At 50.0% G+C, this 12,081-nt stretch overlaps 1 protein-coding gene across 2 annotated transcripts; it reads right to left on the bottom strand.

Annotated features, from left to right (window-relative positions):
- Positions 1 to 729: 729 nt before the first annotated feature.
- Positions 730 to 11,782, bottom strand: ATXN1L (ataxin 1 like). Of its 2 annotated transcripts, none has more exons than XM_027119373.1 (3): positions 11,673 to 11,782; positions 9,738 to 9,805; positions 730 to 8,523 (listed from the first exon to the last, which is right to left on the bottom strand). In XM_027119373.1, exon 3 carries the CDS (start codon positions 8,401 to 8,403, stop codon positions 6,337 to 6,339), a length of 2,067 nt encoding a protein of 688 aa, XP_026975174.1. In that variant the 5' UTR covers positions 8,404 to 8,523; positions 9,738 to 9,805; positions 11,673 to 11,782; the 3' UTR covers positions 730 to 6,336. The 2 variants fall into 2 exon arrangements, with proteins under 2 accessions (XP_026975174.1, XP_026975173.1); XM_027119372.1 differs by having other exon boundaries at positions 730 to 8,520.
- Positions 11,783 to 12,081: the final 299 nt, after the last annotated feature.

The following is a 12,081-nucleotide window of genomic DNA, read 5'->3' as shown; positions in this document are numbered from 1 at the left end:
GCCAAATGGCTTTTTCTCACAGAGCCCCACATGGAAGTCCTACTTGGGATGTTTCAAAATGGTTGAGCACTCATTATGTGTCAAAGATTGTTCTGAGCACTTTCGTGGATTATCTCATTTAATTTTTACAACGAACTGTGAGTTAACGCAAACTCAGGAATTAGGTGCCTGGATTTAACATTCTGTACTGCTAATTAATAGCTGTGTAACTTTGGGTAAGTTACTTAAACCTCTTGGTTTCCCCACCCACAAAGTGAAAATAATAGTACTAGCAACAAATGGTTATTAATATATAATGCACCTAGGCTATTTTGTGGCATGTAGCAAGTGCTCAATAAATGTATGAGTAACTATCATGTATCTGAGTGCTTCACCTCTTACTAGTGGCAAGCTAAGTTCTGGAGCTGACTTATTCCAGAAATTTCTGGCAGTATTCCTGAGAAAAGAATTGGAGAAAAGGCCAGCAGTGAGGGCATCTACAGGTCCTTGTGACTGATTGTGCTAGAACAGTATCTGAGTCTACAGGTAGATTTCTGGGTCCCTGAAACACACACAACAGAACACACAGACCATGCTTCAGGACTAGCTCGTGCAATCTGCCCCCAGCCCACCACATGAAGATGGGCACCATTTGCTCTCTATTTCAAGCTCTGCCGCATAGGCCTTCTATCCCCCACCCCATGGCCACCATCTAAGGCTGGGATACGAAGAAGGCGCAAACACCAAAAGGAAAAGCTAGTAGTTTATATAGATAGATATATAGATATATAGATATTGATATATATTGTGTTTACATAGTCCACAAGTTAAATGCAGGTATCCATAAGAAGAGCATTAACAATAAAAATACAATCTGTGTGTAGCCAAGTACAGAGACTTAAAATGGTAAAACAGCAAAAAGGATCTCACAAAAGTACAAATATACAGTACAAATTGATTTATTTAAAACAGTTACAAAAAAGCACAACAAAATAGAGATTATCCTTAGAATTATTAATGCTTTGTTAAAGATCAGGTAGGATTAGAGGGTAACAAATGGTATCGGGTGGGGGGAGCACCTGACTAGTTCTAAGGCTTTAGATACAATGCAGTTGATTACATATTAATTTAGCCATTACATACTGGGGATAGTAGTTGGGGGATCAGTAATTTATCTACAGGGAACTCCTACACAAATCAGATCCATCCATCAGACCTCCCCAGTGCCGTCCTTCTCTACTACTCCTGAGGACCCTAAAGCCACCTGGATGACAACATTTCCATCCTTTCTCCACCCCATTCCCTATCCATATATTCTTCCCTCCCCTAAGGTGCTGTGCAAGCTGAGAGCAGTCTGCTCTCTGCAGCTGGAACATATACTGTTTTGGCTACAGGGATCCTGTGTGTGACTAGGAAGGTTGTAGGGGACAGCCTTATTTTTAATACTTCAAGTTTGCCACGAGTCTCTTCCCCGACACAAGCTTCTCCTGAATGCGAGTGTCACGCAAATGAGGGATGAACCCTGCCTTCAGCAACATCAGCAATGCACTAACCACTCACAGCTCACAACTATGTGCATACTCCCTGTCTGGGGAGTGGGTGTAAAACCACTGTGTCATCAGCTTGTTCACACTCGCGCGCTCTCGCTCTCTCTCTCTCTGAAGAACCTCAGTCCCCATGACAGTCATAAAGACAGAAATAAATGCTTGAAAGTTTGACAATAGGTAAAGGCACATGGGCTGCCGCCACACACACTGCAGACAGGAACCCAGTTTGAGGCCATCTTCACTGCTGGGCATTTGCAGCAGAATGGCTTGGGGATCACACAGACTTTGAATTTGCAGTCTACCAGGGGAGGATCTAGGCTTAACAGGAGAACGAATAAAGAAACCTTAGTGTGAAAAGTGCATTTATTACTACTGTTCCTGCTGGGGAGGCTCAGCAGGGTAAACCGCACCACCTCTCCTCCTTCCGCCCCAGGCACTGTGCATAGTCTGCAGGTAAGGAGAGAGTGCAGTCAACTCTAGCATCTCAAGGGCCAGTGTCATCCTAGGCCCAGACCAGGATTCTGGCCCAAAGATGGATCCTAGAGTTGAAAGAGCAACTGACAGCTGCAAGGACCCAGATGCTTATTTTATTATTGCATAATGTGGGAGGCCTTCCCTCTCCCAGGGATGCTGGAGGGTGAAGGCTTCCCGGCAAAGGGCTAACAGGTTCCTGGTCAACATCCAACCTAACACGGTTCAGCTCTTCAACTGTAGTGTACACTTTTTCCCATCTGGAAAGTATTGTAGCTTCAGTGTGGTTTAGTAAACTTAGCCCTAGGAGGCCAAGAAATCTCCCTAAAACTTGGCCTCTGCCCTATTTGCTTTGTTTTTAAGACTGTGACTTAATCTCCCATGGCCAATTCAACCAATCTGGTTATCTTTACTCCAATGGACCCAAGCCCTTGCCCAGTGAACCCACGTCCACCCTTTATCTCCAGTGTGATCACTCAACTCTTCAACATGCCTGCTTGTTGCAGGTTTAAATCATACCACCACCCTGTGCATCTTCTATGGCGCCCAGTGGTAAAAATAAAACTAAACCCCACCTGAGGGTCTATTTCAAACTTCAAACGCTCCCCCAACCCCAGAATCCATTTAACTGGAGCCAGATGAACCTCCCTGGGATGCTGACACAGGCCCTAATCTGGTTCCCCATCATTTAATTTTTAAAACAGGACACAAGATATCATAAAGGAAAGCAGTTAATACAAAGAAAACACCCACTTATAGGACCTGCTTGTCTCTCCCTCAAGAGAGTCAGATATTTGGAGCCAAAGGGCTCCCAACAAGCACTGAAGCCATATCCCTTTGGATTCACCAGCCCACCAGCAGCATTTCATACTATCCCTACTCAAGATGACTTTGTTATAAAGTAACCCTTGCACGTGTAAGGATGGACAGGATGCCTGGATTTCACCTATATGGCCAAAGACACAGAAAGACAGAGAGCTATCAAGGGCAGCAAGCAGGACAGTGAATAGACAGCAGCAGTGGCAAAGCAGCACAGACCAACTGGGACCAAGAGTGTAGAAGGGTCAGTCCAGATCTACTGGGGTCCCTCCCCCTTGGGCACGAGTGCTCAGCTCTGACCTCCCAGTCTCCCCTTCCCCCATGCCACTCCCCCTCCTCTGTGTACACTAATCTTGATAGGAATGATGATCCAAGACTTGGATGTATTACCGTCCTTCACCTGGTTCCCCTACTCCCAAACTGGTATAGGCATTTCTATTTAATGCCAGAGTTAGCCATCTTCCTTTCTACCCCTAAGCTCTGGGACTGTCCTACTAATGACATTGGCCTTCTTTAACTGCCCATTCCCCCAAAAGCTGACAGCTTCCCTCCAAAATGCTGTCTCAAAACTGCTCTTACATCTCTTATAATAACACTTATGAAATCTTTAAAAGGACGAATGGACACACCATAGGTTACTCTCATTCCTCATGCCTGGAAGAAAAGACTGAAACAGAGGGAAAAGGTAAGGGGAATACCTCAGCTCTGACCAAGATTTAGAGCAGAGCTTCTTCCCCTGGGAGAAGACACCTCTGCAGCTCAACAAAGTCAAGTATTAATATATTACATACGCATGGCACAGTATTATAGGAAGTGCTGGTGCTGCTTCACCAGCAAGAGACAGAAGAGGAACAGCAGCAGAAAGTTCAGGGCCCAACTCGCCAAGGTGCACAAGATTTTCTCTTTCCATGATTAAGGGGAAGTTATCAGGCTGGGCAGTGAGGGTTTCTTGTATTTACACTACTTGGCCTCTATCTGGTTAGATATAGGTTTGTTCCCATAAGGAGGAAGCTCGGTTGGTGCCCTTGGTGGATATTTCTTTAGTGTCCACTGTGTGCCTGTCGCTATATTCAGTTGATGAGCCTTCCTAATGAGGAAGGATGTTTCTGAGAAACCCATGCATGAGAAACTAGGAATGAGTTGCTCATGGAACAGCCAGAAACAAGGCCTTCTCCGAGGGCCGTCCTCTGAGAGGATTCCTCGAGACTCAGCCCCACAGGCCCCCAGCTGTGGGAAACAAGCCAGAGAAAGCAGCATTCAGAGAGATAAGGGGACAGAGAAGGGAAAAGACATGATCCCAAATGTGTACAAGGTTGAGCGTTCACCAGACACGGTTGGTATTTGGTTCTGAGGTGAACTGGAGACTTACATACTTGTGGTCAGGTCAGCAGCTTCCTCTGGACGGGGCTCCAAAAGCTGACTGACCAGGTAACTGCTCTCAAGGAATGAAACAGTGGAGTGTAGGGCTTGCAGCGAACAAGCCAGTCTCAAGTCACTTTGTTCCCCCAGGAGAACAACCTTTAGCACCTGAACACTAAGAAGGACTCCATTCTCAGAACTCCCCCTCCCCCTAGGAGGTAGGTAAGATTATTTATCCCCATTTGGCAGCTGGGGAGGAAGTGAAAGAGCGAGAGGTCACAAGACTTGCCTAAAGTCTCTGACAGAGCAGATATCAGACCTCAGAGGTTTGGGACTCCTGACAACAGGCTAGGCCTTGGCCAGTCCATCTTGAAAGGAAATGCCAGGGTCATACCCCAGGAGAAGCCTCATAAGAGAGCTGAGTGGACAATACCCTGAGTTGTTCAAGAGTCTAAAGACCCCCAAAAAAACAAACAAAAAACCCACCCACCCACCTGAAAGCTGATGGGGGAAGCCTAATTCTCAACACCCACTGGAATCCCACAGTCCGAGGTGATGCTGAAAGTCGTGAAGAAAAAGTGGGCTTAAGACACAGGGGGCAAATGCAACTAAGATTGAAAATACTCTTGGCAGAGGAATACTCCACCATGAAATGGAATCTAGGAGACTTTTCAGGTATTGAAACATTATCAAGACTATTCTAGGGAATTCCCTGGCAGTCCAGTGGTTAGGACTCTGCGCTTTCACTGCTGAGGGCCCAGGTTCAGTCCCTGGTCGGGGAACTAAGATCCCACATGCCACATGGTGTGGCCAAAATTTAAAAAAAAAAAGAGTATCCCAAAACCTTAGAGCTGGCTATGGGAGGAGACAGCCTGGAGAAGCCTGAATGCTGGGAGGAGTGGAGTAAGATGGGAGGGACTCTAAAAGCGCAAGGATGGGCACTGCCCAGCCAGCTGTACTGGTCCCAACCCGGGGCATAATTCCATTCGTTTCTCCACCAACTGGTTCAGCTGCAGAAGAGGAGAGGACATGATTCTGAGTTTTTAAAAATAGAGAATAGAACTGAAAGGGAAACCAGAGAGACCCCTACACACCAAAAACTAGAGGTCTTGGTCAGAGTGGACAAAACCAGTTTTGCAGAAGGGGAAAGGCAGTGCAGCTACAAATAGGCCCAGGTCAAGACACCATGCAGACAGGTTAGGTCAGCGGAAGGGTGGGGGCAGTGCAGGCACTTAGGCACAACATAGACAGACAGAGGATCGGGTGTAGGGGCCCAGGGAAAAGGGTCCACTGGTTCTTTCAAAAGTCACCATTACCAACTAGAGATTCAGTACAATTTCAAAGTGGGTCTGGCATGCTGAGTAGGAGGACCCTTGTTAGGTCAGCTACCTTTCCAGAAGCCCTGCCTACAGCCCGGTCAGTCTGGCCATCGGGTCTTTCTCCCAAAGTCCCGTGACTGGGTCCCCGCCAAGGCAGTACTTCACTCTGAACCCTGGAGCGGCTTCTCTCTCCTAATGCTAGAAGCCTTGTGGGAGGAATGATGGGGAGAGATGGGAAAGGGCTGAAGCAGAGGATCAAGCAGAGTCCCCTGCACACCCAGCCTTAGACATCTGTAACAAAACTACCCTTTAAAGTGCACAGCTCTCAAAAGAAGAGTTCTGGGTGGGAACCCTCTTATTTCCAAGCATGGGGCCTCCTGCCCTCCCATCACAAAAAAGAAAGGAAAAAAAAAAAAAAAAAAAAACTTCAGATAGCTGAACTGCTACTATAAGCTGTGGATCATCATTTTTGGCTCTTTCTTTGCTCCCTCCCTCTGCACCTGCTCCCAAAGCCTGACTCTCTCCTTGCAGGAGCTAGGGATGAGGAGGAAAGAACAGGGAGGCCCTGATATTTGGAATGTTTCTTATCCTGCGTGCACCCCCTTCCTTCCTTGGCCCGGGCCTGCTGCTCCCCATCACAGCACCCTCTGGGGCTGTTCTGAAAAGATGCCATGGGGTAATGGGCAACAGACCATGCCTTGGGAGGCTGCCTTCACGCCTTCTCTTCCCCACTAACCTCACTGCCAAGAGAGCCATCCCCTGCTCGGCATGTGCAAATCCTCTGCTTGCTCACGGTGAGGCCCAGCTCTGGGGTAGCATCCCAGTCCAGGTCTGGGAGAGGTTCATTTTCCTGCATTGGAACGCCCTTCAATGGACAGCTTTACCTCCTGTGGAATGAAAGAGGGACGGAGCAGCGCAGCCCGTGCCTCCTCCCCTTGCATGCCGTATCTTTGGAAGCTCGGGACTGGCCAGCAGGCCTGAGCACCAGGCTCTGGCTGCAAGGGCTCTACCATTCGGGAGCCCTCGCCTAACGGCTGGCTTTTCCCATCACTGTCACATTGCTCTCGGGGTCCCAAGACTGTCCTCTCAGGCCTTTCTCGGGGAGGAGCCAGCTGGCCTGGGGGAGCACAGCTGGACTGAGAAACTGAGTGACTGTTCAAGCTCTGTAAACTGATAGAGATACAGACATCTCCCACCTGTAGCCGATGGCAGGGCAGAGAGAAGAGCTGTGCAGTCCGCCCAGGGCTGCAGGAGGACCAACCCTGGCCATATACAAAGAAGGGGTGCTCGGGGGGCACCTCGATGCTCACTTTGCTCTGCTGCTCACCCACCACGAAATGCAGCATGACAAATCCAGGCCACTGGCTCTCCTGAATGTCCACGACTGTGCTAGAGTCAATCTTCAGCCCCCCGCTCACTTCGGCACTGCGCACAAAATCCTGGGTCTGGAGGTCCTCCACCCGCTTCAGCTCCCCTGTAGCCAGCTGGATGATGGCGCCTTTCATGAAATGGGAGGGCAAGTGGGAAGAGGTAAAGGGGGGTGGCGTTGACTCCTTGTCTGGGAAGGCGGCTCTGGCCTGCATGTCCAAACTTGACGCCACCAGGATCTCCGAGCCCATGGGTAGCAGGCCTGGGTCAGTTCCAGTGGGCACCAGGTTGCCATTGGCTACAACCATTGCTTTGGGTAAAGGTCTATGTTTCAGGGGCTCCTGATGGGATTGAGGGTAGAACCCTCGGGCCTGATTTTTCTCGGCCATCTCTGCTGCGTTCCTGGCTGACCCTCGCCCCTCACCCTGATGGTCGGGGTTATGATGGGACAGGTTGAGGGGGCTGGGCTCACCCTTCCTCTGAGCTGCCACCACACGATAGTCCTGAGAAGCTAAAGCACCAACCACCCGCTGGACCTCGAGGTCGGTGTCTGGGGTCCCTCGGTGTGCTGGCACTGCCACCTCTACCCGTGCAGTCTGAGAACCTGAAAACAACTGTCCATCCACCACACATTCTACCACTGGCACCAGTCCCTGGCCCTCACCCTTGCTGTTGGGGGTGTCGAGGGCTTCGCTTTCCCGTCTCACTAAATTTCGCTCTCGTTGTCTCTGTCCATTGGCAGCGGCTGCTTCCAGAGCAGACTGGCCCTCCTGAGGGGTAAGAACTGGGCTGGCACCTGCTGGAGGGGTTTCATGCATGGTGTACCCAGCAGGCAGCCTGGACATCTGATAATAAATGGGCATCCGGCCTGGAGCGAGGTCCAGTGGCTGAGTACTCGAGTGATGTGGCAACTGCCCAGGTGGGGAGGTGGCAGAGGGGGCTTTGTTGAATGAACGGGCCGGGGATGAAGCCTGGGGGGGAGGAGTGGCTCCTTCTGCCAGGAGTGAGGCATATGGCACAAAGTGTGGAAGGTGAGAGGTGGCGAGGTTGGCAGAAGGAGAAAGGAGGGGACTCGGTAGGAAATTAGGTGGCACAGCATAGGGAAGGCTATAAGGAGACCCGATAAACTGCAGAGAGGTGGATGGGAGCTGAGCATAGTGGATTGGGGGATAGTGGATTCCTGGATGTTGAATCAGTGAAGACGCTACATTAAATGTGGGGGGCAAGGGGCTCATGTTCACCACAGACGGGAGGCCAGTTGGGGAGAAGGTGGCAGGTGGCACAGCCACCTTATACAGCATGCCATACTGGTCCACCGTCAAACCAGTGATGGCCTCAGCTCCATCACCCCCCAGGCTGACTCTGGCTCCTGCCTGGCTCTGCCCGGCCACCACCACCCCTCGGGACCATTCAGAGGCATCACTGGAGGGTGTGTGGTTAGTTGAGCAGCTGGTAGTTCTCCCCATATCCTCGCTGGTCACGGGGAGGTCTCGTTTCTTTGGTGGAAGGCATTCCTGACTCCTCTCATGAACAGGTTTCATATTGCTTTGTGGTGTTCCTGGAGCCTGGAAGGGGTCGGCTTGCTCCTTGGGGCATCAGAAGGGGCTTCTTTGTGGCTCCCCTGCACCCCTCTCTGCTGCTGGCTGGGGCGCCCACATCTGCTAGGGAACAAATCAGAGGCAAAGAAAAGTAACCTAGGGGTAAACCAAGTCAAAGGAAAGAGCAGGAACTGTGTCCACGGAGGAAGATGTAACAAAGGGGACTGCTGGAAAAAAAGAGGAATGAGAAAGGAGCAGACAAAGATGCTACCCTTCTCGCTCATCCAGCCTAGGACGTGAAAGAAACAATCACGGAAACCACAAAGAGGTACAAGGACAAGCATTCAACAATGCATAAATAACCTGTGGGCTCCACAACCCCAGGGAAACCAACAGCTTCATGATTAGCTGTTCCTCTGATGGGGACCTTGACTATTCTAAGCCTTTTCCCTTAAGGGGGATTTGAACACATGGTCTTTGCTGCTGGCTCCTTTTCCTAACTTTCTCCTTTTGCCACCAAACACTACCATGCTATCTTCTTTCCTGAACATATGATCTCATCCTTGCTTCCTTTCCCCAGCCTAATTTGGGTTATTATCTCACCTATCCCCATCCCCCCCACCCCAGGCCTGCCTAAACTCTCATCCTCCTTTGCCTCATATCACCACTACCCCAAGGACCCAGGGGTCAGTCAATAGGTCCTGAGGGCTGCACGTCTTGTTTTTTTTTTAAAAACGTTGTTCCCTAAACATGTTATGAAAGTATCTTCTTCACCCCATGAAATACTACATTCAAACTTGGGCCCTATGGGGAGGTGATTGTACTGGTGTTTTCTACAGTTTATTTATTTCTCCTCTCCAAAGGGCAACAAAACTCTTCTGACCTTCCATAGACTTTGTGTTCCCTAGTTTGGCAAGACTTCTTTTCTTCCCATTGACCACCATCAATTGGCCTTCTTCATGCATTCCCTTTCTTTTTTCTTTTGCCAATGGCTCCTTTTCCATTGTAGGTCTGCTCTAGGCACCACTTCTTAAAATTCTGGTTCTATTCCTCCAAACATGCCTGTTTATTGCTATCTCAGGTCTATATGATTCATAAGAAAGTTCTCTCTCCCCTTTCTCTATCACCTTTCACACATGCTTTTGTCCATTTTCATAAAGTATCTTTCTGGTCTGAACATTTCAACACATACGAAATTTTTCACCTATTTCTTCCTATCAGGCTTCAGTTCTTCGGATCTGAAATGAGATTTCTATGATATTACACTCTGTTCTGTTTTTCCACTGCTGAATTCCAGATGTTTTTCCACAACAAGGTATCCAAAGCGCCTGTATTACCTGAGCTTCCAGTGGTGCTTCTGAGCAGCTGTAATAAGAAGCAGTGTCCTCCCCACTGGCTTGGGAGCCTAGGAGACAGAAATAGGAATAGAGTAAGCAGGAACCTAGCCTCTGATCCTCCCCAGGATCATCAAGAAAGGTAATTCCAAAACCACAAAGACATTAAAGTCCAGGAGGCCCTGCCTCCTACTCTTCTCCAGAGGTAACAACACATTAAATTCTAATTTGTAGGACAACATCTCTGGAAAAAAATTTCCATGTGTCAAACTTCATTGTTTTCCTTAACATCATATTCTTCGTTCTCTACCTGTACCTATTCCCCAAAGGTTAAATTTACTTCCAATCCCAATTTCAGGTAAATGTACAAATAAACGTGGAAGACTCAACATTGTCCCCATGTGAACAAAGGGAAGCAGGAAAAATCAGCCTCACGGATTTCACTTTTATTCAGGGCTGATGAAAACACAGATGTGGAGGTTATTTAAATGAGATAAGAGGCACTAGAGGAAAAAGAACAATTATTTATGTTTCTGGGGCAGAAAAAGAGGTCAAGGGGGAGTCACTCAAAGGGAAGCCTTATTAGCAGATTTCCAGGGTAAAAAAACAGGCTCCTCTGTGTGTGTGTGTGTGTGTGTGTGTGTGTGTGTAAAATTTTCTAAGTGACAACTTTGTACCACGTGCTGAATCAGGTGTGACAGTAACTGAAAACATTCCCTTTGTCCTCATGTAGCCTACCAGTGGGAAACAAAACTCATGCTAAACTGTCAATATCTGAATCTACACATGCCAGAAACGTTAAGCACTGAAGAACAGAGCCTTAATCTCTAAAAGCAGAGAAAGTACTACTGACCAGTACTCAGAGAAACTACTACCCACTGCGCTGTCCAAGTCCTAAAGAACACTGCACGCCTCAAACCAAACTGAAGACACTTCCCTCTTAAGATCAGCAAGGTGCAGATGTACAAAAAGAAAAAAGTGACAAGATAGGAAAACAAGGTGGAAAGACAAATTCTTGGTTCCATAAACACAAATTCACACAGTGGGCACAAGTCTTGCATCCCTTCTTTGCCAGCAGTTCCAGTGACTGAAAAGCAGTTAGATTTCTCTCTCATTCCCAACTGAAAATGGGGTCACAACTTCAATTTCAGAATGATACTTGCTTCTCACAACTAAAGCATTAAAGAAAACCTGCCTCTAGGTCACAGAGGGGTTAGCCAAACACAGGCTAATAAAAGGACTGAAAGAGGCAAAAGGTCTGCAGGAATAACAAAGAGCCAAGCCTGTGCACTAAGTTCCCACAACGCAAAACACATTTCGGAATCTGAAACTTCGGCCTCTGAAGAGGCTCAATGAGGATTTCTCCAGGGGAAGACGCAGCTTGTGACCCCAACCGAGCTAACGGGAAAGGAGGACCATTCCGGAGAGCTGCCAGCGCTGGCAGCACAGCCCGGAATCAAGAGGGTGAACCCAGCCTCGGACTCGAATTCGCTGAGGGCGAGAGGTGCGCCCGCCAGAAAGACAGGAGCTTAGAAGAGACAGGGGTTATGGCTTCCCTTGATCCCGCAATCCTTGCCCCAAAAGGGGTAGGGCCCGAAATTGGAAACTCTGCATTTAGAGAGTGGGGGTCGACCTTTCAAGCAGAGGGGTAAGGGCGAGGCCCCGCAGGCGCTGCTTCCTTGTTTGGGGGCCCCTTCCCGCCCCGAGGACTCGGACACCCCGCCCCGCCAGGACACAGTCGCGGGGGAGCAGGAACCTGAGGCCTCTCTCTGGGCCGGGCCGGTGAGAAGCGATCGGGGGTCTAGGCGCGGCCTCTTTCGCTCCCTCGGTCCGCGGGGCAACGGGCTCTGGGGGGCCACTTCCTCCAGAGCTCCGAGCCCAGGCCTGCTTGGCCCCAGTGAGGCCGACTCGGCGTCCTCCATTCCCGGCGACACTCACCGGCCCATCTCACGGCGCTCCCCGGGCTCCTCCCGCTGGTCCCGGAGCCGCCGCAACGGCGGCCGCCGCCATCCCCGGCCCCGGAGCCGCCCCACACCCAACGCCCCCCCAGACGGGCGCCCGAAGATGGTGTCAAGCGCGTACCGCCCCCGGCGCGGGGAGATTGCGTCACGGCCCCGGGCCGGAGAGCGACGCCCAGGAGTACCCGGGAGAGGACTGTGCAGGCTGTCCGACCGTCGCCCCCAGCGCCCCCCTCTGGTGGGAAAACGAACTCCTCTCCCTGGGGCCGGGTCACGTAAATAGGACTGGGCCCGGCCGCTTCACCCTGACCCCACAAGGACCCTGATATCTGTCTACTCCAGTAAATTCTGGGGGTTCCCAAACACAGCCCTGAGGCGTGGCCATCATT

Source organism: Aethalodelphis obliquidens, unplaced genomic scaffold (assembly GCF_003676395.1).
Source record: "Aethalodelphis obliquidens isolate GAN/ISIS:26980383/991018 unplaced genomic scaffold, ASM367639v1 scaffold20, whole genome shotgun sequence".
NCBI lineage: Eukaryota > Metazoa > Chordata > Mammalia > Artiodactyla > Delphinidae > Aethalodelphis > Aethalodelphis obliquidens.
The sequence above is the reverse complement of the archived record's forward strand: the minus strand, read 5'-3'. Positions and strand labels throughout refer to the sequence as shown.